This window comes from Gambusia affinis, linkage group LG13, assembly GCF_019740435.1.
Source record: "Gambusia affinis linkage group LG13, SWU_Gaff_1.0, whole genome shotgun sequence".
NCBI lineage: Eukaryota > Metazoa > Chordata > Actinopteri > Cyprinodontiformes > Poeciliidae > Gambusia > Gambusia affinis.
The window spans coordinates 15,080,828-15,108,517 of record NC_057880.1 but is presented as its reverse complement, the minus strand read 5'-3'; the positions used below and the strand labels follow the sequence as shown (position 1 = coordinate 15,108,517).

The following is a 27,690-nucleotide window of genomic DNA, read 5'->3' as shown; positions in this document are numbered from 1 at the left end:
CAGGGAGATGAGAGGAGAGGAGAAGTGGATCTGGCTGCTGCCTCTGCGTCATATTCATACCAGTGCAGCTGAAAGCCTCCCCTGGCCCCCTCCACCTCACCAGCACACACGTCCACCTCCTCCTCTTTCTTCCTTTCCTTCTTCCTTTCCTTCTCATCATCCAATTTGCACCCTGCCAGATCCCCCTCAACCACCACCACCAGCGTCTCTCCATTTGTGTTTGCTATCTGCACCTGCTTATCACAGCACTTCGTCTCTCTCTCAACTGGACCTTCTGCGTTGGTGACCTGAGAGGACTTTCATCAAGCAAGTGAGGGAGAGGAGAAGAGAGGGGAAGACAAAGGTAAGCACTCACAGGAAAGATATTTACCGTAAGTATGTTTGTGTCTGAAAGAGAGAGCATGGGAGGCAAGAAAGAAAGGAAGAAACCAGGAAAGAAAGAAAGAGAGAAAGCAAAGAGGTGTAAGACATGTAAAAAAAAAAAGCATGAGGAGAAACCATCTGTGGCAGAGATATCAAGAACCACCAGGAGTGTTTTGGGTATTTTGGTGGGATTTATTAACAAAAATGTGGACCGTTGGTGCACAAAAACAAGTGTTTGATGTAAAACAACGTGATGGGACCAGATGTGTGCCTCAGTCAGTGAGCTTGTGTGCAAGCACTTTGCTATGTGTCACATATTGTTATTGAGCTGCTGCTATTACGTGTTCCCACGGCAGCGAGAGGGATTCGAATGCAGGGAAGGGGGGGCTTGATTATTTTCTCTGAGAGCTTTCCGAGCAATGTGAGGACGTGTTGACAGAGTGGCAATCTCTGCACCTTAAAGAGAGCTTAGAAAGAGTCTGTCTAACAGGGCAGTTTAGTCCTCAACTCAAATCTCTTGAAATGGGTCATAATACCCCTTTACTATTACTTCCCACACACTTTATATTTTATTTCGTGAACAGGCAGCAGTGGAAATGTCCCCCTTTTTCCTCGCCTTTATTTATTCTACTGTTCAGAGTTTACAGTAGCAAGATCTGTTAATGTTAAACTACAGTCGTGGCAGCTTTACAAGCATCAAAGGAAAAGAAAACATATGAGAGAGATGAGCACACAGAGAGAGAGAGAAAGACCAAAGGGACAACAAGATCGCTGTCTGCAAAGGGGAAATAAAAACAAGAGAAAAAAGGGGGGCCTGGAGGGTTGCTCATTGTATCTTGGTCCTGACAGAAGTGTCTGACATGGTGTATGACATTTAACTGTGATGTCTCTGTCAGTGCGACGGAGTGTGGGGAATGTGCCTGTCAGCTTTGATTTTGACAGAGACACGTTTATTTGTCTTCTGTAAGTGAATTAGATGACAGACAGAAAACAAAGATCTTAAGTTTGTTAAACTGAGCTTCAACCAGGAGAGTGCGTGGGGGTCAGTCGAGGTGAGGCGGGGTGTTGTTCCTGAGATTTGGCAACATGGTGGTGCCAGCATTGTCTTGTGGGAGGGAAGACAGACAAACTGGTCCCAATGGAATGGGAAAACCATATCATAGGCTGGAAAAGACTCAAGGCCGTGGTAGAGTTTCACCTTCCAGCCCTACAATAAGTAGTGTTGACCACCACAGACGGGTTTAAATCAGAGCATACTTAGGTATTGAAACGGCCTAGCTAAAGCACAAACCTACTTGAAAATTTATGTTCACTTTGTGTTTGCCTATCATATAAAACACATTCTGATGTTTGTGGGTCAAGAAGTGGCAAAAAGTTAAAATGTTTACTTTTTCACTTTGTCTAAGACCACCATGTCTAAGACCATCATAATGTGGTCTTAGACATTTGCTGTAATTCAGTTAAACAACAGATTACATAAATAACATATAGAGCTGTTACCTAGAGTGCATAAATGTTATGTAATAATACCTAAAAAAGTTTAAGGTTTTCCTTTGTACAAGGTGACATTTCTTTTTTATGTCATTTTAACACAATGTTTTCCTTTCACTTTTAGCCACAGTGCTTGACATAGAGTACCAGAACACTATATCTACTATAATATCTTTCAGAAATGTTGATATATTGTTACAAAAATATTTTTTTAATGGAAGTACACTGCAGCAGAAATTGTTATTGCATACGCTGACCACCAGAGCAGCTCTGACTCCATTGTTTATGTTATGGTAGGAAAGTATAAGCCCTGGCTTCAGGAAATTTCTTTTTTGATAAATTGTTGGTTTGTAAAATGCCATTTCATTTTGCTTCCTTTGTCTTGGTAATGCTGCAAATTTACCAAAAATAAATCCAACCTGAATCTGAATGTTTACTGATGTCTGTTGTGCATTACACAACTACACACAGCACAGAACGAATGTGGCGAAGAGACATTTAGCTCGCAGGAGTTTTTCATTATGTCTGAGCTGAAAGGCTTTGTCGTATTTGTAAAGACCAGTGACTTCATGCAGAAAAAAATGGAAAAAAAGTGAAGTGCAATTGATTCTGGCCTTCATTCCAACCCAATGCTTTGTTAGAACATTAAGATTGAGTATGCCAAGGTGGATACTTAAGAAATCTGCTCGAAAAAGACTGGAGCAATAAAGAAAAAAACAGCTAAACTTGTAGACCCTTGAATTTGAGACTCATCCAATGGAAAAATTCGGATGGTTGACGTTCCTTTCTCTGAGTCATTAGGTTTTATATGCTACACCCAACCAGTTTGAGCCATGACTTGAAAGTTTTTGCTTACAAACTCTCCATCCAGTCTAACGGAGCCTTCGCTGTTTTGCAAAGAGTGGTCCAACATCCTAATCTGTTGTGTGCCAAGCTATTGGGGACGTACCCCGATAGACTTACAGCTGTTATTACTGCTAGAGGTGGATTTACAAAATACTGACTCAGGAGGGTTGAACACAAATGCATGTAATTTTTTCCAGACTCTTGCACTTTATAGTTTGGCTCTACTTTGTGTTGGCCAATAACATAAATACTCTAAAGTTTGTGAGAAATGGGTAAAGTTTCAGTTTGTTTTTAGGTTTAGAACATAGTGACACTGTGACAGATTAGTTAATGAAACTGTCTGTAGTCATCTGTTGAGATCACAACAACAACAGAGGTATTAAACTTCTGGAAGTAAGTTGTGGGTGTGTGTGCTTGCGTGTGTGAAACTGTAAAAACATGCAATTTGTGAACAGAATTTATGGGGCAGACACAGCAAAACCAGAGGGGTGGACAACGTGAACAAAATAAAGCCTGCAGAGATTAAACAACAAAGTAGAGGGATTTAACAAAGAGAAATAAAAGTACAAAAAAATAATAATCAAAATAATTGTGGCGACGTCTGAAGCAAAGCCAGGCTGCGTACCTGCAGTTTTGTTGGGCCTGCACACGTGCATGCTGCATGAACACGTCCTCCGTGCCTCCCGTGGGTCTCCAGTGTCCCTGCGCTCTAGGAGGCCTTTGCATTTTTAATCGATCCTGTCTGTAGTGATTAACACCAGTGTTCTCTCTGCAGCAGAAAAACAAAAAGATGGAGCGGGATTCGGAAAGAGAGATGCAAATCTGTCATACATGAGGCACAGTGTGTGTATGCGGGCGTGTTCATGTGTGTGTTTGTTTGGCAGTAATTACCCTCTGCCTCTGGGCTCCTACTGAGTATGTTTATCTCCCACAGCAGCACAGGGCAAAAATAGATGATGCATCACTGCCACACATGCACTCACGCCTTTTGCATTTTTCCCTCTTTCGTCTCTTTTGCCCTAATTGCCTCCCTCCTGCATTCTCCATTTCAAACGTGCATTCGCCCTCACTCTGATCCACATTCCCTCCTCTAGTCTCACACACTGCCTAGACTCTTTCTTCCTGTTTCACTGCTCTCTGGTTTTCCCTCCCACTCATGTTGCAATATGTCTATTAATGATGCAGCTTGAGCACTGCTGCCAACTTCCTGCCTCTGACAGAGAGAGAAGAGTGTGGTTGTGTTGTACATGGCCTGCTTTTTCACCACTCCCTCTTATCTCTCCTCCCCTCTATGTCTATGCTGTTTTCCTCAGAGTTAGCCCATGCGAGCGGCGTGTGGACTGAGTGCAGCTGTTTCGTTCAGAGAGGAGCCCAACATGTGAGAAGATGTCTGTTGGAGGCTGTGCTTGTCCCGGTGAGTTTTCTCTTTCCTTCCTCCTCTGTCTCTGCGCTCAGTGGTGCTGTCAGAAAAAAAAAAGAAAAGACTTATGCAAAAAGTGCTGCAAAGCCCCCTGGAGCCAGCACCAAGCTGTGTGACTTCTGGGTGTTTGTGTGTGTATGTGTCGGTGAAACCAATGCCAGACTTTTTAACACAAGGTTAAAAACTGAAGCTGCCACACTGTGGGATTGAGTTGTTCAGTAGAGCCTCTCAGTCACGCTGGCTTGCTGTGCAGCAGATCAATGGCTCAGAGTTTTACCACAGACAGAGAAACTGAAATATCGATAGGTACTTCCTTTGCTGGCAGTTTTTACTCATTTTTGCAGCTTTATCTTTCCAGTGCAGGCCTGGAAAGATAAAGCCTGCAGGTCTGATTCTTTGTTATTTGAAAGTGGTAGAGGCTGATGAATGGTTATTGCTCTCCAACTGTTTGTTATATCATTAAAGTCCTAATAATGCTCTCAGTAATATTTTAATATTCTCATTTTTTGCTCTTTTTAGAGTCACTTTGAGTCTTATAGTTGATTTAGCAGGTATCTCAGTGTTACAATCTGCTCAGGAAGCTAGCCTGCAGCCCGCTGCTTTACAGATATGCTGTTTACAGGAGTTTTTATAAGAGAGAAGGGAGTACTTCAGTTTTTTCACCATTACTGTCAGGTAATAGCTTTTCATACAGACAATTGCTGTCTGTATGACAATGTCAAATTTAGATAGTCACGTTTCCCTCCCTCGAGGAATTTGACTGTTTCTCGAGGGAGAAATAGTCAAATTCTTTCAGCTTAATGACTGACAATTCACAGCAACTGGTGGGGAAGGGCTACATCACTTGTGTGTGTGAAATCAAGTTTCCTGGTACAGAATACAGCAAAATGCCTCTGAAGTAAGACTTTTTGGGGTTGAGGGGAAGCAATACAAAGGTATAGACATGTTGCCTTAGTGTTTGAATGCAGAAAAGATAGAAACAGATGTTATCGGCTTACAGCTGGTGCCAAAGCACATAGCAATCCTATTTTATATGAGCAGCAGCCATTTTGAACTCTGAACTCAAAGCTGTTCGTCAGGCTCCAACTTTATTTTTAATATTTGAATGCATAAAGTAGAACAGAATACATTGTTATCAGGTAATGGTGGATTAGAATTAGGAAATCCAACTGGCGTTTTGACTTGCAATAGCTTGTGCTAAACCCGGGTGCAACATCCTTTCCAGATCTAATCTCTAACTTACAAGACACATCCAATGGAGCAAAATAAGTTGACTAGATGAAAAGAAGAAAAGTTGTACTTCCCTTCCATCTACACAACATGAGAATAAAAGAGAAAGGTGAAAATATATCTTCACAAAGCTGTCGATCAATGTCTAATTGTGGTTGAATGTTGGTTGGGCAGAAGAAACTAACAAACCAAGGCTGACCTTTAATATCTTTAATTTGGCAAAAATTGGATGGGACCTTTTCAATGTATTTTATTGGATAAATAAAGCCAAGGACTGGCCAACCTTCAATAGGGATAAAAGAAGATGTACATAAATGTCCAGTGATCAAAAAATATGCTGCATACAACTAAAGATAACTTGCACCTTCTCTATCATCTCTTTAAAAGGAATTTAATCTGTATAGACAGTATGACATTTTCTTGTTTGCTTTTGCTGTCTTAAAATCGTATCCTTTTAAAAGCTTGATAAGTCTTATCGGTCTAACCTATCTACGGGCTGTGAAATACATTTAAGTTGCTCTCCCTTGGCGAGTTTTAACAATTAATGAGGGTGCTTAAGATTAAAAAAGAGCTGAATTTGCTTTAAGCTAAGCTACTTATTTTTAAGTGTGACTTTGCACTTTACCTTTCTGTGTGTTTAATGTTTCTCTACAGTAATTAATGTTGACATCTGAGATTAAAAATTGATATTCGCAAAAATTACTCTAAATCTTGCTTGGATGGAGTTCCCACACTCGGTTTGCATCACATTCAGAAGGAAACTCTCTACAATGTTTTCTTCTGGAATGTTCGGCAAAAAAATAGTTTTGGCCTATTTTAAAAAGCATGTGGCGTAGTATGCATAAATGTCTTCTATTATTTTTTTCTTGCTCTCAATATGTCTTCTACTGAGAGGGAGATCATTGCTTTGTTTGTGGAAAAAGTGGGAGTAGGAGACGGACTGTGTGGCATGAGGGAGTGAGAATTAGGCAGAAATTAAACCATAGCATCTGCTCCTGGGAAAATCAGAGAAGGCAGATTGAATTAGAGTTTCAGAATAATTTGAATGAGGCTGCCTTGATTCATTAACAATAGCTCATCAGGGAGTGTATTAGGTCTTTGCTTGACTTGTTCCCTTTCTTCCCTCCCATCTAGCTTTCTCGCTGCCTTCTGTAGTTTTCCTAGTATCTCAGTCTTCGTTCAATGCCAGACTCTACTGTGGAGCAGCAACTTTTAATCACATCCATGTGTTTTTGAGGGATGTATATAAAAGAACAAAGTGCAGCAGAAGGACCTGCCATCATTCAAAGACTTGCAAGCTACAAATCCTTCCATGCAAATAAGCATGTGCCTGCAGTCTCACACACAGACACACACTTCTGTGAGCAGCCTGCTAGGACAAGTTTAGGCTGGTAGATCTCATAGATAAGCTCGCATGCTTCAGTTTCCCTCTTCCTTCTTAGGTGCGAGCTGCAAATCATCATGTTTGCATACTTTGCATTTTCATGGCAGAGTAGATGGAAGATCTCCCGAAATGCTTCTAGAGTACTTTTATTTCAAGTTAAAGCTTGAATTCAAGTTAAAGCTGAACTTTCAATTTCATGAGGTTGTCCTTCTTCGCTTATTGGGTGAGGATTTCACATGATGCAACAGAGGAGTTTTGCACATGTTCTAATAAATAACAGGCTGCTCCCGTCTGTCTTGTTCTTCTGCAACCCCGTGGCATTCCGCTGTTGCTGGGATTTAGCTGTGAATCAGCCCTTTTCGGGCTTTGCTCCATGCATGAAGAAGATTCGTCCTAACACAGAGGAGCCAATCACATCCTTTGTTCTGGCTAAATGGTAAAAATAGATTGCCTCAGAGCTGAAGATACCCCCACCTCACAACAGCCTGACTCAAGCATGCGCTCCCCTCTGCTCACCACTCTCTCTTTCCCTCTCTGACCTCCTCTCCCCCACCTCCCTCATCTCTTCGTCTTTGACTCTTGCTTCCCTTGTTGCCTTTCTACAGGAACAGCAGCGTTACCTCATGCAGAAAGTCATAGTGTCCCCAATTGGAAAAAAAAAAAGTGACTTAAAGCAAGATGGCAGTCAAACAGCAAGCACTTTTCTCTCTCATTTTTTTTTCTTACTGTTACACAACAACCCCACCACAGCCTCAGCCTTATCTTTGTTGCACTAAAACGCTTGAGTCTCTCAGCCGTTCCCTCTGCTGTTCTCACTTTTTCCCATTCCCTCCGTGGCCTTTTCTCCGAACCCACAGATTTTGTTTGTTAGATCAAAATGGCTGTGTGTGCAGAGGCAGAGAGAAAGAAGGAATGCGTGGGAGAAAGAGATGCTGGGGAATAGAGGGGGGGCGGGGGGGCGGGGGGTTGCGGAGTGGCGCCGAGCTGCGGTGATGTCACATCTGCTTTGGGCTGACAGGATGGCAAAAGAAAGCTGCCATGGGCCTCAGCAGCTGAGAGGAAGGGGAGAAAAATAAATGCCTGAGAAAGAGAGATTTGGATCAAAGCACAAAGTGTATTCTGTAAGAGATCTGCAGAGCGGTGAAAACACGACGGCATGTTTGGAACCTGACTACAGAGGATGATGCTGCTGAGACTGAAAACAAAAAAGAGACTCTTGTGTCTCTGCGGTTGCAAGAGCGAGGGCTCAAAGCACGAGTACACAAAGCTATAAGCAGCCAAAAATATCAAAAATAAACTGTGCTCATAGCAAATGGCACACTGTACACTTGTTGATGATGTTGTTACTTTGAAATAATGAAGGTTTATACAAAACCTGTTGCTGTGTGACAATCAGATCAGAGAATGCTCCTATACAAACATAAAATAGATTACATCTGAAGCATTTGGACTTTAAATTATCCATTATTATTTAAGCAATAAAGAGCATCTACATCTAGAGCCACAGGATATAATCACAAAAATCTGCTTCTTTTTTTACTCAGATTAAAAGTAGGAATCAAGTTGCAAAGAAATTCATGATTATATTGTCTTATGATGTTGTCAACATTCCAACACTGATATCTAAAAACATCAATATACTTCAGAATAGAAAAGTTCATTAATTTATTTTACAAATTACATCCATATTGATTAATTACAGAGTGATGTAATTCATGCATTTGTTTCTGCTCATTTTAATAATTATGACTTACAAAAACCCATATTAATTATTTTTAAATGCTATGCTTCTTAAGACTAAAGAAAATGATATATTTTATACAAAAACGTTTGGCCACTGAAAATAATGACTTGCTGCATCAACGCAGTGCAGCATGGAGGTGATGAGCCTTTTTTTCCTCTGCACAGGTGTTAAGAACCCTGTCTTGGTTTAATTGCTGCTTTCAGCTTTTCTGCATAACTGGCTCTCACGTCTCCATCTTCTTCTTCTCGACAATATTCAATATGTTCTTCATGGAGTTTCAGTCAGTTCATTTCGCTAGTCAGTTCAGTTGTGCTATCATGGTTATTAAATTTAAGTTTAATTAGCATGCCAAGTTGAGATAAAAAACTTAAAATAGTGCCTCCATAAATCTTGTCAGCACAGAAAAATGATCTTAAATTTCTTTGGATGATGTGTGTCTCCACTCTGGGACACTGGTTTCCAAACAAAATTCAAACTTTACTTCCATCGGTAAAAAGGACTGAGAAGCTCACAGCAACAGTCTAGAGTCTAGAGTCTAGAGTCTAGTCTAGTCCATTCCAAATTATGGAATGGACATTGTTTTGTGGACTTATGTGAACTGCAGCACATTTTTTTGTCATCATAGTTTTTCCTTCCACTCAACTTTATGTTCAGGGAAACTAATGGACAGTGTTCCGGACAACAGTGAAATCTGCAGAGTTCACCAGCAGTGAACACATAGGGGGCAGTGATTATGTAGGTCATGATAGAACATTTGTGTATCGATAAATATAATCTTTCACTGAGCAAAAGCAATATTATATTTTGTCATCAGCTGCAAGTCATGATAATAAGACAGACATAAACACTGCAAATAAATTTTTAAAATATGACTTTCCCATTTAAAACTGAGTGACTGAAAAACAAACAACTATTCAAATAATAACATTGTTGTACACCTGAGATCCTTATTTACAAAAAACCTTCACATCTTTACTTATATTTGGTTGCACTGTAAGAGAACATTCCATTTACCACATTTGTATTTATCATGTTTCAATTTATCCTGCTTTCAGGCTGCTGAGCTTCTTTTTGTCAGCCCACAGTTGCATCCTTGGAGCGCAGTGCTGCGTTAGTGCTGCCTTGTTGCTATCACTACCTGTCAGTTGTCACAACAGTTTCCCTGTCAGTTTTGTGCCTACGCTGTGGTGTCTCCAACAGCAGCAATAGGATTTTGAACATCCTGTTCAGCACAAAAAGCTTCACTATTGCCCTGTAAATTTGTGAAAGGAATGACTTGTCTGAGAAGTTTGGTTTTCAAGGCAGGTTGAATCCATGGTAGTGTATATGATAGATGTGCTAATTCAGTTGAACAATTCTCAAAGTAGGCTAGAGATTCATTGATGAACCTAATTATAAATGAGTTCTTTTATACATTATTATTTAAGACAGTTATTGCTTCGTATAAGAAACATGTTGTAGGTAGGCCTGAATGTAATGCAGCTCAGCTCTACATAAAATTATATGGCCATGTTTGTTTTTAAAAAAAAAATCTATATTCTATAAATACAGGCGGACACATAAGACCTTGTGGGGTACCAGACCAGTTTCCAAAGCCTAAAATAGGCAGTCAGCTCTTTTTCCCAGACCCAGTCTTATCAGGAAATCTGTGTATATAATAAAGGTGACTCTGAATGTTTTTAAATTTTTTCCGATTTTATTTCAAACATCTTGTTGGATCTAAAATTAATTAGTCCATTTCACTGCTTATTTAACTTCTCAATTTGGTAGAGATTTGCTCCTCTGTAATTGTATAATTCAGTAGGCCTTATTTCAGTTGTAAATATTTAAGCCCACAACTAAAATTCAAGACCAAACACAAGGAAATGGAATAACCATCAAGGCAAAAGGTATTGTAGACAGATTCTGCTCTGAAGACACACTGAAACATTCTCGGCATTGGCCACCAGAGGGAGATGCTGCACTTTCACCGCTCTCCACACAAAAGCCAGCCAGTTAAACATAATCTGAGGAAACAAATGAGAAAATATGTGTTCAGGATGAGGTCCAGTGTTAGCTTCCTTCAGACATAGGATGTTGGTCAAAAAGGTAAATTTTTGTCTGATCTGACCAGAGCACCTTCTTCTTTCTTGCTGTGTTCATCACACGTTTACTGCTGACAGTTTTCAGTTGACAAATTGTTCCATCTGAGCTGTGGATCACTGCAGCTCCTCCAGAGTTACCAGCTTTTTGGCTGCTTCCCTGAGTAATGGTCGCCCGATCTCTGACTTTAAGTGGATAATTGTAGCTTTTTGGTTGTGCTGCACTCTTTTCATTTTCAGATAATTGAAAAGGGCTCCACAAGTTGTGCGTAGAATATTTAACAATGTAATCCTGCTTAGAACTTTTCCAGACTTTATCCCTGACCTGTCTGTAGTATTGGTATTCATGATACTGTCTGCTTTATTATGTTCTCTAACAAACCTCTGAGATCATAACAAAAAAGCTACATTTATACTGAGATTAAATTACACACAGCTGACCTCTAATTACCATAGACCTTTTAATGTGGTTTAAGCCATTTTCCTTGAACCAGATTGCACTTAAAGATATCAGAGAAAAGAGGGATTAATAAATATATAAAAACACCCTTCTTACTTTGATTTATATTAGCAGAAATACAAATTTCATACATACTTAGCCATGTATGAACGTAAATTTGTAGTGTTCACTAAAAAGCTAGTGAAAAAGTATGCTAACTTTAGACCCACACAATGCTTTGTGTTAGTGCTACAAGCCCAATAAAATGAAATAAAGCTTACCATCATAACAGGATAGGAGTTGAGGAAGTTGCAGCAGTATGAAGACACTGTACTTGTGCTTTTCTGTTTGATGGAATATTAAATCTAAATTCACACTTTAATTTTATGTTTTTGTTCAGAGCCTTTATACAGTGAGAATAGCTGTAGGTCAAATGCACTTCTTCACTCTGCTGCATTCCAGGCTTATTGAGTTCCACAAACTGAGTGGCAGCTAAAGTGAAAGCCTCAACAAATGAGCTTTAAATGCACCCTGAGACCACAAAAGGTTTTCTATCCTTCAGATATATTGCTTGTAAACACGAGAGTGGATATTGACTGAAAGTGAGGCTGCAGATCACATAACTTTAAGGCTAAGACAGGCTTAGAGCTGCAGTCCAAATAAGGAAGCATTTGAAAAGTTGGCTGGAATTACACACATTTTCTGAATGGAACATTTTAATCAACCTAAGTGACTTTGAGAGAGATTTTGAACTTATGAAGAATCTTTTTTACTCATTATGAAGTTTAGACCAGAGAGACTTTTCGTGATCAAAATATTACACATACAGCTCTGTTGGACATAATCCAAATAATTATGTCTGTGGTAAATGCCAAACTTGTCAAATTTGATGGGAAAAAAAGTCTATAGATCTTGTGTTTGTTTATTGTTCACATTATTTCATGCAGAACTATTATAATCAAGCTAATAAGATAAAATTAAAATGTAAAAAAAACCCTAAACAAACAGGCACACAATTTTAGGTATAAAGTTTTGAAATAATGCAATTTCTGATTTTAAATGAACACATCCACATAAAGCCAGACGTCTTAACTCTTTTGCATTGGCTTCCCATTCCAGAATTTATTTAAAGGCACTTCTTAATGCATTTTAAGTCCCAAATGGATAAGCTCTTTCATACATTTCATTTCATGTTCATGTTCATATCTATCTAGCCCTGAGAAATCTCAGATCAACAGATACGTTTGTCCTAAATGTCCTTAGATCATGATTTAAATCCCAAATGAGACAGAGCCTTTTCAGTTACTGTTAAATAAAATTATTTTATTATTATTATTTGTATCATTATTTGTCCTTTTTTGCTTTGCTTAATTAGTTTACATTATTCATTCTATTTGTAAAATGAATAAGATGAAATGTGTAACACTTTGGAGAAGGAAAGACTCTGAAACATATCCGTCTGCTTACTATATAATATCTAAAAATTACAGTGGCTCTAAAAAGTGTACATACTCCTGTTAAAATGCAAGGTTTTATGATGTAAATTAATGTTAATTTGATGAAACAGTTCAAAACTATTTCTACCTTCAAAGGTGCATAATAAATTCTGTATAATCAACCCTCCAAAACAAAGAAATTTATAACAGGAATGAATCTCAAAAATAAAATAAACTAAAACATTGTAGAAATATTCACATCCAGAACTGAGACTTTGCAGAAGCACCTTTTGGTATGGTTTGGCCCTCTCTTGAATCCACACCTTCTATGAATAATGTCAAATCTGGCAAATCATAAATAAGGTTCAGATGCTAACATTTTTTATGCTTTTACTAAAACATCAGTTTTAGGTTGCAACTGGTCAGAAAGACTGAAGGTAGCTACCATTTGATTCTACATGCAACAACAATCATCTATAATCTTATTACATGGAGGACAGTGTCCATAGCAAAGCATGGTGGTGATAGCATCATGATCTGGGGTTACTTTTCTTCAGATGGAATGAAGCCAATGTTTCTTACTGAAGTGGATTGAATTATGAATTTTGAGCCAAACCAATTTGTTGTCAGCTGGAGGTTACTTAAAAACTAGTTTTATTATCAAATTCATTGTTACAAAGACAATGATTTTTTTTTCTCCTAACTGATGAGGCTGAAAACAAAAGAATATACAGAAGAGAAATTTTGAATTCCCATTATTCCAGTGAGTCATCCAATTTAACAAACATTATGACTTTAGAAACACTTTGGGATGGAGATGTATTCACACCAGATTTGGAGAATTTTACAAAGTTGACTGGACAAATATTACAATGTGAAGGTGCAATGAAAGAATAGTGAATGCTAAAATTGAAATAAAAGGTTTTTCAATTAATTATGCACTTAAAGGAGTGACTATTCATCTAGCTCTTTTCAGCTTTTAAAAACTCAATTTGAATTGTAATGTCACATTGCATATGGAACAAATTGAGAGCCACAGTGTACACAGCATAAGAGTGCATAATTCCTAACATTTTCCTTGTTCTTTAATATAAGATAAATTGCGTTGTGGGAAAAGAATTATTCCTCTCAATGGGAACCCACCTTGTTCCATGCTGGAGGCCATTGGCACACTGATGAGTTCCAGACAAAACAAATTGGGGGCCCGGTGAGGGAGAAAGGGAGGGAGGCCTGTTTTTGTCCGGCTCTGTGAGTCGGGATGGGCGGAGGAGCCTGGAGGAGGCGGGGTCTTCGTTTGTTCGCGTCTCGGCTGCAGGAACAAAGGGGTCCTGTAGTAGTACAAGCATAGGTATCACGGTTCTCCTAGCTAATGTCTGATAAAACGTAGGTATTGTGTTATTTCAGGTCGGTTGAAATCGGTGGAAGTAGCGGGAGGCTTTTTTTCTGTCATATGGCCGCCGCCTTTTGGACCTTGAGAGTAAATTATCAACGGTAAACACTGGAGCTTTCTCCATCCTGCCGCTCCGGCTAGCAGCGAGGCTAGCTGGCAAGAGACACCGAGCCGAGGCGTTGAACGACGCCGACTTTTTCTGAACCTTTCTCTGCAGGTAGCTAAAAACTTTTAGCTATACATATTCAGTTGCAAGCCTGTGTAACAAAGAAACAGCGAAACAGGACGCTGGTTGGCAATAAGAACTTAAAAGCGTACGGTGGTTATGGTGGTCATTTAGCTAGTAGGTTAATAGCTTAGCAATGGCATCCGTCTTTAAACGGTTACCGTTAATTAGGACGGCCCAGCAGTTAGTTCACGCCTGGTCCCGACAGGTAAACTGGATGCTGCCACACTCTTAAATGCATACGGTGCATTATTACTCACAGAGGTATAACATGACTCCGCTGACCTGCTGTGGAAGTATGCTGAAGAGTGTTTGCACATTGATGTTTTATTGGCTGAGGGCCATCCTCTGGATGCAGCTCTATTGTTTGCAGTGAAGGAGTTTGGGCGGACTAAATTACACCAAGGTCTTTTTATGTGGAGTTAACCTCTGTGAGATCTGGAGCGCCTCAGCACTTCTCATATGTTTGAATGAGTTATTTATTTATCTCTCTCTCTCTCTCTGTATATATATATATATATATATATATATTAAAAACACTTTAACAACCTGGTTATTATGACTTAATGTTTTTTTTTCTTGCTTTAATTGAATTGGACATGCTTGTAATTTATTTTCACAGTGTTTTGACTTTGACAATCTTTGAACATTTGTCTTTTGATGCCTTAAAAAGCTGTAAATGGGTCGTTTTTTAGATTTAATGTTTTTTGGGGGTGGATAGGTTTGATTTAAAGCTAGTGTTGTTTACAGTAAAGTAGTTTAGGTGGACTAAATTACTGCTTGAGATGCCTTTACAGCTCCCATAGGATGAAAGTTGTTTAAAGGTTGCAGTTATTTACCTTCAACTCGTATTATTTTGACATTAGCTGGTTATTTGAACCTGCCTCTTTAATAAAACATTTGTGGATTTTGCCTACTTATATTAGTAAAGTGATTTGTTTTTATTTTTGTAAGCTATTAAATTCCATGCTTACCAAAGGTGCACCCATTAGCCTTTCCTGGTTATTTTTATTGGTCTGACCTTCCAGTTCATATTCTGACTGATTTACCGTAGTCTTTTTTTTTTATCACACAAAGGAAAACTGATGGATGTTTTGCAAATTATATGATTGGGAAAGTAAGTTTTGAGTAGAAAATTTAGCAACAAGGTCATTTGAATGTGTGCATCAAAGCATGTGTCTATAATCATCTATAATGTTTACTTTAAAGATTTCAAAAGATGACAGTTTTTTTTTGGTTTTTTTTTTACAAACTGCTGTGCTTTTTTGATATGCACAAATTTACTTCGTTGTAAGAAAGACTTTAAATGTAGGACTGAATGCATCCTGGGACTAATGAACAGGATTCTTGGGGAGCAGGTGAAAAGGTCAGACGTAAACCATATAATGCCATTGTTGAGTTTCCCACTGCAGGTTTAGCCCTTATCGTAATAGGGAGTGGAGAATGACCTGCCTTGACTCTCGGATTTGCTGAAGAAAGGAGGAAGAGGTTGAAAGCAAATGAAGGAGGGGTCCTATTTGTTCAAGGGATTGGTTTCCTTTTTTTACCCAAGTTGATGTGCATATTGAAATCACCATTTGGGGGAGTAGTCTACCTTCAGATCCCTTTTATAACTGCACAAAAACTGATGAAAAAATATTGAAATGAAATTCCTGTAAGATTTGATTCTTTGCCGTTGTTTGTGTGTGTGTGTGTGTGTCCCCTGCTGTTTTTAATTAGGTATGATCCTATTTTCATTTGGCAAACTGACAGTGACAGACTGTTGTGTATAGATATTGAATTACAGGAACATTGTGCTGCCCTCAGGTGTCTTGTCTGAGAATATTTGATCTGAAAAGTGTAACGTGTCAACATTTTTAACAGAGAAAGCGCACGTTTAACAAGCTTTTAAGAGTGTAACATCTATGACTGCAAAGAATCCGGACCACGTAAATGAAATTCCATCATGCGTTAGAAATATTGTTTGCATTTGTGAAAAAACAAAGCTGAAAAAAAGAGCTATGTCTACCAAATCTGGGTCAAATTTTCAGGGCTTATACTCTCTTGCTTTTTCAGTTCAGCACTGTGATTACTTATGAAATATTCTTGTTTGAACATGATTACATGAAGTTTTGGATCATGCTGTTTGTACATATGCATCTCAACCAGAGCTGAAGAATAGATTTTTTATTTTTTTTTAAACATTGTTTGAACATTGCTGGGTTGTCTGGAAAAAAAAGGGTTAACAGCAGCCAGCGTATGAAGTAGGGGGATGGGTACTCTGTGCAACTTAAGGGGGGAGTCATGCACACGCACATACACAAAGAGTAAAAAGATTGTTTTCTTTTGGGATCACACATCTAATGCAGATGGCTTCATGAATAGGTACAAAAAATGACAACAAACCAGGCCACCTTTGCTTTCATCTGCCTACTTGACTGATTATTTGCCTCAGATGTGCGAAGGCTAATAAATGCCCTCATGATGATTTGTTTTCTTGTCCATTTAGTAGATTGAAGATGCATTAGATAATGAATGCGGCAGGAAATTGTTTTTGCAGCATGCTTTCATTTGACCAAATCGCAACCAAATCATCCAACATTAGATTACTTAGTTGATGCTGTGATTTGAATGCAGTAAATCCAAAGTAATCTAAATCTCCTTTTTAATTCTCTGCTCCCTCCCCCCCCAACCCCTCCTCTTTTCTTTTTTTTTCTGTGCAGGCTGTTCGTCAAAATCATTCAAACTGTACTCTCCTAAGGAACCCCCCAACGGTGGCAGCTTTCCCCCCTTCCACCCAGGCGCTATGCTGGACAGAGATGTGGGGTAGGTGTCAGATTCAGCGTTGAAGGAGAGGGTTCTAAAACTTGAACAACTCACAACAATACACTGGTTTTATTGCTTTTTGTTTGGCTTATTTGGGTTCACTAATTGGTTATCTTGATTTATATAAGTTTACATTTGTGTCCTGTTCAGTTTTTTTTATTTACTCTTACTCTCTACTATCATGTTTTGAATTATTTACAGACACAAATCGATAAGTAATATGTTTTCCGATCCTTGCATCTTAAAATTGTAATAATGATTAACAACATTTACTTTAAAGAGTTAAGTCTTTTGTAATGACATGCATTGTAAGAATTCTTTCCTACATTTTTAGGCCTACACCTATGTACCCACCGTCATACATGGAGCCTGGAATGGGGTGAGCATGCTCAGCTTGGATCATACGGTCATCTAGTTGGTCTAAATGCCCACTGAAACTAAAAATGTTGTAACTTTTACTAATGGAATAATAATATTTTGTTGTCATTTTTGCGAATCAAGCTGAGTCCGAGAATGTCTCCTGATGCTGGAGTGTTGCTACTTCAGATTCCAGAATGAGCAGTCAGTGAAATCAGAACTCTGCAGCACGAATAGCACATTGTTTCATAGCAGTTTTATTTCAGAAGCAAAGCATGTCGCTACAGACATTAAAATGCTTGTCTGTTTGATTTTTAATTAACTCCGCTGATCTCGATTCCCACGTGGATCCACTAAAGTGAGGGGAAAAAGTTATTTTTGTAAAAATAAAAAACTGTTTAAACTCTAATCATATTTTGTCACAGGTTTAGTTTTACTCTTTAAAATTTGTCAATTCACTCCGAATGTTTGGTAAAGGAATAACTGCACTAAACTGAATGAAGTTGAAACACTTAAGTGCAAGAAAGGGAAAGAGACAGAGTTAAGCTTCAACTTACAGCTAGGCTTTGTACAGCAAGAAGTTGTGAACATTTCACAACTCTTGCACTCACTTTCTTGCTCAACAGAATTAAATAAAAGCGTGTGCGATATCTCCCGATGGAGCAAGTCAGCGGCTGCATGACAGCTTCCTTTTAAATTCACATTAGCTGACGAGACACAATGCTGCAGCATCAGATTGTTTTAAATGTGTATTTCTGAAAATAAACACTTTATCTGATTCCTAAAAATGATTTAGATGAGAAGGTTTCTTCTTCTGGCCTCAACAAACACCAAGAGAGGAAATTTATGCTTCAATTAATATTTCACCTAAGCTTTGCTGCTCTTTACCTAAATGTCAGCACTATGATTACAACATGGGTGATTTGATTTGACTGTTTGCAAATACAAAACATTCCTATGTTTAGATATCTATTAACTCCTCCATTCAGAGTAATATTTTAGGGTTTTAAACAGTTTCTGTTCTGTGCCACAAATGATTGCTCGTTAATTATTTTAATTAATTACTCATTTGACATTTGAGTCATCTTATTGTTTCAGGAGACCAACACCGTATGGGAACCAGACAGATTACCGGATATATGAGCTAAACAAAAGATTACAGAATTGGACAGAGGTGAGTGCCGTTTCTAGCTCAGATCAAAAATGGACTCTTTTGAAGCTTTTATTGACATTTTTTGCTTCACCTAAGATGAACTCCTAAAGTCCTGTACAATCAGATATTGTACATGGTAGTAAAAACATTACTGGATGTTTTTAATTCTTTGCACCTGTAGTCTGTTTTGTGATTTTTGAAGTTGCTGTACCATTTATGTTTTCAGTGTAGATGAGACGACAAGCCCATCTAAGCTGACCACTGAGCATTGTTGGAATTTTACCCACAGTTTAATGCCCATCAGTGTTTAATATACTTAAGCATGCTTTGTTTAAAGTGTTTTCCCAATCTTGTTTTGTTGACGTTGCACAACAAACACACATTGTATGAGTTTCAAGTTCTTTTTAAGATTTTGGTGTATTTAGTTAGTTTTAGGCACATTCTCCTGTATTCCTTTTCTCTGTAGACAGCATACATTTTCCTTTCTCCAACCACTTCTGATAGATTGGTTAAAGTTTAATCCACCTCTGCTTTCAGGACTGTGACAACCTCTGGTGGGATGCCTTCACTACAGAGTTTTTTGAGGATGACGCCATGCTCACAGTCACTTTCTGTCTGGAAGACGGCCCCAAACGATATAGTGAGAGATAATTTACTGCTGCTTATGTGGACTTTTTGTTTCTTTGACGTCCTGTCTTTTTTGTTTTTCCGCTGTGTTTTCTTATGTTTTTTCTTTTTTGTTTTTTTTGTTTTTCCCTCGATTTGTTCACAGCGATCGGCAGGACGTTGATTCCTCGATACTTCAGAAGTATTTTTGAGGGAGGGGCAACAGAGTTGTTCTACGTTTTGAAGCATCCAAAGGAGTCTTTTCACAGCAACTTTGTGTCTCTTGACTGTGATCAATGCACCATGGTGACTCAAAATGGCAAACCCATGTTTACACAGGTAAATGTTTTGGTTCTATTCTCCTACTTGGTTAATAAAAAGCTCATTTTCTCCAGTTCCTCTGACCATCTCTCCTGTGAATTAGGTGTGTGTTGAGGGTCGCCTGTATCTAGAATTTATGTTTGATGACATGATGAGAATCAAGACATGGCACTTCAGCATCAGGCAACACAGAGAGGTTTTGCCAAGGAGCATTTTGGCTATGCATGTAAGTGTGACATAAAATTACACTAATGGAAATTTGCATGCATTAAAAACATTTTCGTTCCATATTCTATTTTATTAATTCACCTTTTTTATCTTAACCGCTAAGGATCCTCAGATGCTCGATCAGCTAGCTAAAAACATCACCAGGTGTGGGCTGTCCAACTCGACGCTCAACTACCTCCGTGTAAGAAAGTTTCCTTTTAAACCTTCTATTCTTTTTTTCCTCACTTTGAGTGTTAAGGTAAAATTTGACATATGTTGCCTTTTTATTTCCCTGAAGTTATGTGTGATATTGGAGCCGATGCAGGAGTTGATGTCCAGACACAAGACTTACAGTTTGAGTCCAAGAGACTGTCTGAAAACCTGTCTTTTCCAGAAATGGCAAAGGATGGTAGCGCCTCCAGGTAACTCCTGAGTACTTCTTTGGCTCAGTTCATCTTATGCTCCTAAGCTAAACTGTATTCACCAACCAATTCCATGATGCAATGTGCTGAAAAGTTATACTCCATATTTTGTCAGAATGCAATCACAACCCTAAATATATATTTTCTATTTTATGTGGCACAACACAGTACATAATTGTGATGTGGAAGAGAAATGATGGAGCCATATTAAAGGTTGATTCAAATTTGGTTGTAGCAGCGTAATGCTCTTCTATTTAAAAACATTTGTCTGACGTTTGTTCTCAAATGTCCATCTTCATAAACAGCCCATTAACAGGTCAAATAAGTATAGCTCTTGAGAATCTGTGCCAAGACTTGAAATTGACATTCAAATTTCCTCCATCCAGTTACTCTTTTCTACCCACTTCAATCATGTGTTGCATAAAATCCCAATAAACAAAGCCGAAGTTTGTAGTTGTACCATTAAGGGGGTGTGAATACTTTAGCTGGGTACTGTAGTTTCAGAAGTGCAGATGATATGAAAACCATTCCACTAAATCTGTGTGCAGCTGAGCCAGCAAGACAAGCTCCAAACAAGCGGCGGAAAAGGAAAGTGTCTGGTGGTAGCAACGTGAGCTCCGGCGGAGGTGGCAATAACAACAGCAACAGCAAAAAAAAGAGTCCGGCCAACAGTTTCTCACTCTCCAACCAGGTACCTGTAAGCATTACTGCTTCCTGACTGACCTACAGTTGATTGTGACAAGCAGAAGAGCAGTGAGGTTATAAAGTAATTTGATGTGTCGTAAACGAAACAGCAGGTGAGGACGGTCTAAATGCGGTTTGGATTCAGACGGGGTTCAGGGATAAGTTTACTCTTCCCAAACTTAAACCTAATTAGTGACATGCTTGACTTCTCATGTGCACCAGTAACGGGCAGTCCCTGGTCCTCTGGTGGCAGAGTTCATGTCGAGGATGCATATGAGTTCTCACTTTTTGATTAGTGCAGAATGTATTTTGGGGGCGTGTAGTTGAATAACCTTGCTGTGATTTTTTTTATTTATTTTTTTATTTTATTTTATTTTATTTTTTCATTGGAACAGTTGGGTTTGGTGTTGGCTACAACCAAACTCATCAAAGTGCCTGATTCACACTTAACAGCTGTCTTTGCCTTCATGGTTGCTTGATTGAGCAAAAGAGACCCGAGGTGGAATGAACCCCCGCCCTGTGATGCAGCACTCAAGGATCAGGGATGCCCAGTTGTGTCAACCCTGGTTCTTGGAATAGTCCAGACAGAGGCCCCAACAAAACCTTGCCCTGCTAAGTTTAACTGTAATGGGTTAATCGCTCAAAATGTAGAGTTTTTTGTTTTTCCGTAAAATGTGGCTTGTGTAGCAAATATAATGGGATTTCATTCATTAAGATCAGTTTGAATGACTAAACATTGAACCAAATTAGTTTGCACCTGGACCACATGGGGAAAAAATACTCCCATTAAGTCGTCGTACAGCCATTCATTGCGCGAGCACCCCCACCCCCCCGTATTATGGGGATAATGTGTACCGGCCCTTGCTGTCCCCTTTAGGATGTGATGATGGTGGGAGAGCCCACACTGATGGGAGGGGAGTTTGGTGACGAAGACGAGCGTCTGATCACACGACTGGAGAACACGCAGTACGATGGTGTGAATGGCCTGGACGATGAGGACAGTTTCAACAGCTCGCCTGCACTAGGGGCTCACTCGCCCTGGAACAGCAAAGCCCCCCTCAGTCAGGAGGGCAAGAATGACAACTCCCAGTCATCCCAGTAGACTGCTGAGGTCTAAGCCAGAGGCAAAAATTTTAAGTAAAAAAATACTGGAACCTTGCCTCAGCCATGACAATAGCAGGATGGATGAGGGAGGGCTGCACCGAGCACTTCTATTGAATTGATGTTTAAAACTGTACCATCGCTGGGAAAGCAGAGTCAGTGAGAGAAATTATGCTGGTGGGCTGACACTTGAAGCAAAACTCTGAATCTCCTGCAGATTGTTGCACATAATTAGTGGTGCTCAGCCTCGTCCCCTCCGTCGCTTTGGCTGTTGTCAGTCCTCTTAAAGGAGTGGTAACGGTGTTGTTCGCCTGCGCGTCCACTCTCACCACAAAGCTGAGGCAATGTTGACGTGTCCCATCAGAGTACTCACCGCTGCGGTCACGCTGGTGGGTTTTTGTTCCAACCTCGGGTCTCTCAGTTGTGCGTTTTGGTTTTTTTTCCCCTCCCCTTGAAGACGCACCTCATTGTTTCTGTTGATCTCACTGTCACTGAAAGAAAAAATGCTTAGCCTTAATTTTACCTTAACCTGACCTTTTTGCAGGCTGTAAACATCCAACTATGTGCACTTAAAGTGTCAAAATTCAACGTTCAGTTTTTAAAAACTCAATTATTTGTTTTTGTAGGACCTGGTTGGAACAAAAACCTGTACAGTGCCGGAGCTTGAGGACCGGAGTTGAGAACCACTACGCAAAATCTCTTAACACACATTCACACATTCACCTACACGCACACACTCACGCACCGACCCACTCACGCACACACACACCCACGCAGACAGACCAGTCCACGCAACAACAAACACTGTCGCCTACATCTGTGGCCCCAAACAGTGAGGTACTGGAGAGAGGTGGTACGCAGCATGTCTGGACCAGAGCACCAGACGCCACAAAGTTGTTTTTATTTTCTATATTTTAGATCTGTTTTTTTTTATGTAAAGTATTTGAAAAAACCGGCAAGCAAACAGTAACACCCCAGGATTTTCTTTGCACTGTTTTCCACTATTAACGGCAGTCTATTTTTCTTATGAAATTGACGTGTATTTTTTTTTTCTATTACTGCTTGTGTAAGAAATGTAAAACATTTGAGACTTTCAGTATATTAATGTATAATTATTGCTGTTAGATCATTTTTAATGTGGTGATGATAACTCTGTAAGCTTTTGTCATCGTTCATCTGGCAGAGGTGTGGACCTGAGTCAAACATTTAATTACTTCAGACACGACTTAAGGAAATCACAAGAGTAGAATCTCAATTTGGACTTTACCGCCATTGACTTGTGACTTCATTTGGATTTAAGCCTTTTAACTTTAAAATGGTTGAAATTTTGTTCCATACAAAAAGAATGTTTTTCAAGATATTTCTTTTGCCATTTCTTGAATCAAATAAAGTTAATATTTACTGTGAAAACACCTAGAGGACATTTTGGGGGGGAGGGAAAGTTAGTAAGTTCATGTTCAACTGCTTGTTGTGACAAGAAAGCACAGCTGTTAAATCATACTAACACACTTTAGAAATTAGAATAACTTTTTTAAGTTAAATATTTGAACAGATTCCTGGCTTAAAGAAAGTTTTAAGTTTAAGATTTCAGATCTGACCTGAAACTTGAACATCTTGGCTTTAGACTTGACTTGGGACTGGCAGAACAACGACTTTCTCCCACCTCTATCTGACCTCAGTAATAAACAGTTTATTGTTTGTACTGCTGCGCTACAGCTAATCTGATGCGAATCCAAAGCAGAACTGCGGTTACTTGTTTCCCCACTAAATCTCCATCTAATGTCCCATCCTTGCAAAACTGTCTATTTTGTCCTTAAATCTCTTATTCTTCGGGAGGGTAAGGGAGCGGGGTTCTTCAGAAAAATATAGTAACAGAAAACTCAAATTTGCTACTCAGAATATTTTAAAAATCAAGTTTTAACTGGATTGTAAAATAGGAAAACTTTTGTATTAAGCTTCCCAGCAATGTTTTTAAATTACAACAAAGAAAGCTGCAGACCAAGGAGCTCCATGTAAAGACTCTTACACACTGCGCTGTTTTTATTTTTAATATTTTTGTTGGCTTTCCTCCTCATGTTTGTGTCTGTGCTTGTATATTTTTAGGTAGTACTTTCTGTAAAAGTTCTATGTATTCCTTTGAACTATGAGAAACTCAATCTAATGTAAAGAGATGGAGAAAAAAAAAGCCCTGTAAGTTGTTTTAAAAAACATGATTTTTAATGGTACAATCACTGATGAAATAACTTTACCTTCATTTTAGCAAACTATTTATTTTTCTATGTACTGATGTTCTGTTCAGGTTTAACCCATCTGTACAATACTCATGATTATATCTGGAGGAATTTGTGCTGCTGCTGAGTCAGAATGCTTATCACAGCGATGCGGTGTTTGACATAAATCTATCGAGTCAGGCAGTTGCTTTCTCTGTAAAAACATGGCATAGCCGTGCAATAGGTTTCTGCTCTCTAAAAGTCACATCCTTATAAATAAATACAGATATTCCTGTTTTTCTGTGCCACAGTGGTGCAGCTTTCAATCAGACTTAAGTTTATTGAAAACCTTTTACGCATTTTTATTTTTGAATCCCGTAACTACGTCAATAATTTGGGGTGAATTCACCTATGTAGTTGATAAATCGCTGCAGTTCAAGTTTCTGTCGGTGTGCAGGTACACACATAGTGAAACGGTGAAACTCCGATTCGTCCACCAGGGGTCCCCCTAAGCACCAGACTGAGCAGCTGGACAGTTTCCTCCACCATCGTGTACAAAATCCACAACAAGCTGTCGTGTTTTAAACCCTTTTTCCAACTGTCTCCCAGTGCCTCCTAGGCTACTTTTTATTTGTGGTGTATCAGTTCAGAAGGCGGACATGAAATCAAACGCAGGGTCGACTTACCAGCACCCTGTGCTCTTTACAGGTTGACATAATATGGGAAATATAAGTGTGTGAGGCAGAGAAATGGCAATGCACCTGTAGCTGGCTCTTGTAGCACCTCATCACAGGGGTGGTTTTATATATTTCTTTGCCAGGTTTCTGTCAGTAATAATTATTGTATGTTATCAATAAAGATGAATTTTCACTGAATATCAGTTGTACTCATTTGAAAAAAGAAAAAAAAAAGTGTACTACTGAAATTATTTTATTTTTTGGTTTTCCAAGGAAGTTTTAGTTATGTAACAGAATACAAACAATTTAGAGGATTAAAGAAATTTAGCATTTGAAATAGAATAAGTTATTTATGACACCACTGCTTACACAGTATAGCAAGTAGAGCAATCTTGTCACATACTGTACTAAAGCCATAACAGCCCTCAGAGGAGTGGTGGAGAAAGTTGTGCAGAGTGCATTTTGCCATGTCTGCTCTATTCGCTAAATCATTGGTTTTCAGTCATGGTCTTTTGGACGCTCTGAATCAAATAATTGTATTACCTCCTCAGCTGCCACGCAGTGCTGCAGAAGTCTGTTAATTACTCATTTACTGAAACCCAATGTGTGGACCCAGTTAAAACCCCCAAAACATATACAGAACCTGAGAATGAGTAGTGGCTACCTGTAAATGAGGCTACTTGTGGCTTTTCTCTTTCCACGCTCTCCTGAATCCCAGATTTGTGGAGGGTGTAATGAATAGTTGACACATATTGAAAGCTTCTTCCAACTGAGCTGTGGATTGCTGGAGCTCCTCCAGAGTTATTTTTTGATCTGGGTCAAGTGGTTGAGTTTGTGGTTACAGCTTTTGCTCAAGTATTCTTATTGACTAAAGTTGGGCACTGTGGGTGAAGTTAAAAGAAAGTCACAGTTACTGAGTCCAGGAAATTACAAATCCAGGAATGTACTTTTATTAATTGTTTTAAGACTGTTAATGTTGGTGAAGGATTTTATACCATTGCTTAATAATGAATTACCTCTCTTCACATACAGAAATTAACAACATCTAACACTGAATATTATTTAAAGTCAGCCCTTAATTAATTAATAAGTAGCGGTAAAAAAAAAAATCCATATAAACGGAACATAATATTTATGCTCTAAATTGAATCACCGATTCCATTTTCTGATTAGTGATCCATTACCATATTACTCCAGAATATAAACTTTATGTGGCACAAAGACCACTTGTCACAATCGGCAGTTATTAAATGAAAGTTTCAGAAATTGTTGCTTTTGATTTTTATTCTGTCAGTATAATTGGTTTGACAAAAAGTGATGTACTTTTCAAGCTGAACCTGTAGGTTGAGCATCATGACAAAGCAAAAAAAATAAATACAATCACCATTTTTAGCAAATTGAATAAAAGTTTCACAAACGTAAAGCTGTATTTTATGATTTGTCTTTTGTCAGGTTTAACCATTCCAAGTGGTGCAGTTTTTAAGGACTCCTTATTGAAGAACCAACAAAAAAATCTTATAATAATTTTTATTTTTTGCTTTTTACGTATCCTAAATATCACAGTATATTTTAACAAAAACTCTAAGCACAAAACAATTCAGTTCAAGTTTGACTATCCCTTGTTAATTTAGATTCAGCACCAGAGCGGTTCAAAGGTAAGTTAATCAAGATCCATATCTGATGCTGGGAAACAGATGATTACTTCAGGGTTAGCATCCTCACCCTTTAACATTATTGTCGAAAAGTAAATCTCTAAAGACAACTGATAGAGAGCTATAGCAAAAAGTGAAGGCTTTCCTTTTCAACCATTAGACTACATAGGCTACGAACGTTTCTAAGCCTGTTCTGCTCTACCATTACTAGGCTAAACATGTAAACATAGTTCAACTTTACTCGTACTTCAGCTGGAACCAGGGGCACCCCCAGGAAGCTTGGGCCCCAAGACAAAAAATTTAATTGGACCCCCCTTCGCAGCTGCTGTTATAATTTTTTGAGTTTATCTGACCCATCAAAAGCGTCACAATTTCAAAGGCTTGCAACTGCCTTGCTTTCTGTGGTCCAATACTGATACTAGCAATATTCACTGCCAACGAATTTTACATGCAACAGACCACATACTGCATGCAAATAGGTTGCTTAATTATTTTATTATTATTATTAGTTTTAGCTCATTGAAATGTCTCTTCCCACCACCAACAGTCAAGGGCAACGTGCAACATATACATAAAGCAATCTAGACTTCTCAAAAAATACTACGTTGCTGTATTTTGTTCAAGCCACAGAATCTAACTTTAATAAAAAATGTCTTTTTCCACATTTGTTAAAGCTGTCACCATGTCGTGACAGTTTGCTATGAAACAGATAATCTATGAAAAGGTCAATCTCATTCATCTCCTCCCTGAACTGTTACTGCTGTCTAAAGAAATGCACCTTCTGACCAAAAACAACCAATCAGAACCAGGAGGAGGGTCTTAGTGCTGTCAGTCAACCTCAGTCACTCACTCTTAAGTGTGCTAATGGAATATTTTATAAAGATTGTTTGAATTTCTGAGTAATAAATACATTGTTTTTGTCGTGTAGCTGTTAAAAGAGTATAGGGACAGGAAAAATCCACATACATAGGGGCAGTCGGTCAGGGGCCATTGGAATTGTCCTAACTTTTCTCCCCTATACCTGTTACTGCCACAAATTAAACTTGGTCTCATTGTTAGAGTACAGCCACGAACAGCACAACAGTTACCCGAGCTCCACAAGGGCATCTTACGACGCTATAACCAGTTAGAGAGACCTGTTGTTCTCTATAAAAGGTGTGAATCGGTTCGGTTCTATTCCAGTGGGAAGATTCTCGTATTACAGTCTGGAGCGCAGCAGCTGCGGTCATTTCTCCGCTGATTTGCATCGACACTCAGCAACGGAAAACCTGGAGGTTCTGGTTCTCTTTCATAGCATTCGTTTCGTGTCTCACTATGGGAACGCCCTGGGCGTGACCTCGTCAGAAGCTCCAATTACACTCCACCAGCCCTGATTGGCTGGGGATAAGTCTGTCAGTGCCAGGGAGAGGGGGCATGTCCCACCCCCTGCCTATATATAGGACTGG

At 38.9% G+C, this 27,690-nt stretch overlaps 1 protein-coding gene across 3 annotated transcripts; it reads left to right on the top strand.

Moving 5' to 3' along the window:
• ldb1a (LIM domain binding 1a) lies at positions 1 to 24,791 on the top strand. Of its 3 annotated transcripts, none has more exons than XM_044137316.1 (12): positions 1 to 343; positions 4,014 to 4,114; positions 16,753 to 16,855; positions 17,190 to 17,234; positions 18,311 to 18,386; positions 18,903 to 19,005; positions 19,138 to 19,310; positions 19,396 to 19,518; positions 19,624 to 19,701; positions 19,798 to 19,921; positions 20,470 to 20,612; positions 22,333 to 24,791. In XM_044137316.1, exons 2-12 carry the CDS (start codon positions 4,087 to 4,089, stop codon positions 22,384 to 22,386), a joined length of 1,050 nt encoding a protein of 349 aa, XP_043993251.1. In that variant the 5' UTR covers positions 1 to 343; positions 4,014 to 4,086; the 3' UTR covers positions 22,387 to 24,791. The 3 variants fall into 3 exon arrangements, with proteins under 3 accessions (XP_043993251.1, XP_043993249.1, XP_043993250.1); XM_044137314.1 differs by having other exon boundaries at positions 2 to 343; positions 21,483 to 22,403; XM_044137315.1 differs by lacking the exons at positions 1 to 343; positions 4,014 to 4,114 and adding an exon at positions 13,756 to 14,041 and having other exon boundaries at positions 21,483 to 22,403.
• The last annotated feature ends 2,899 nt before the right edge of the window (positions 24,792 to 27,690 follow it).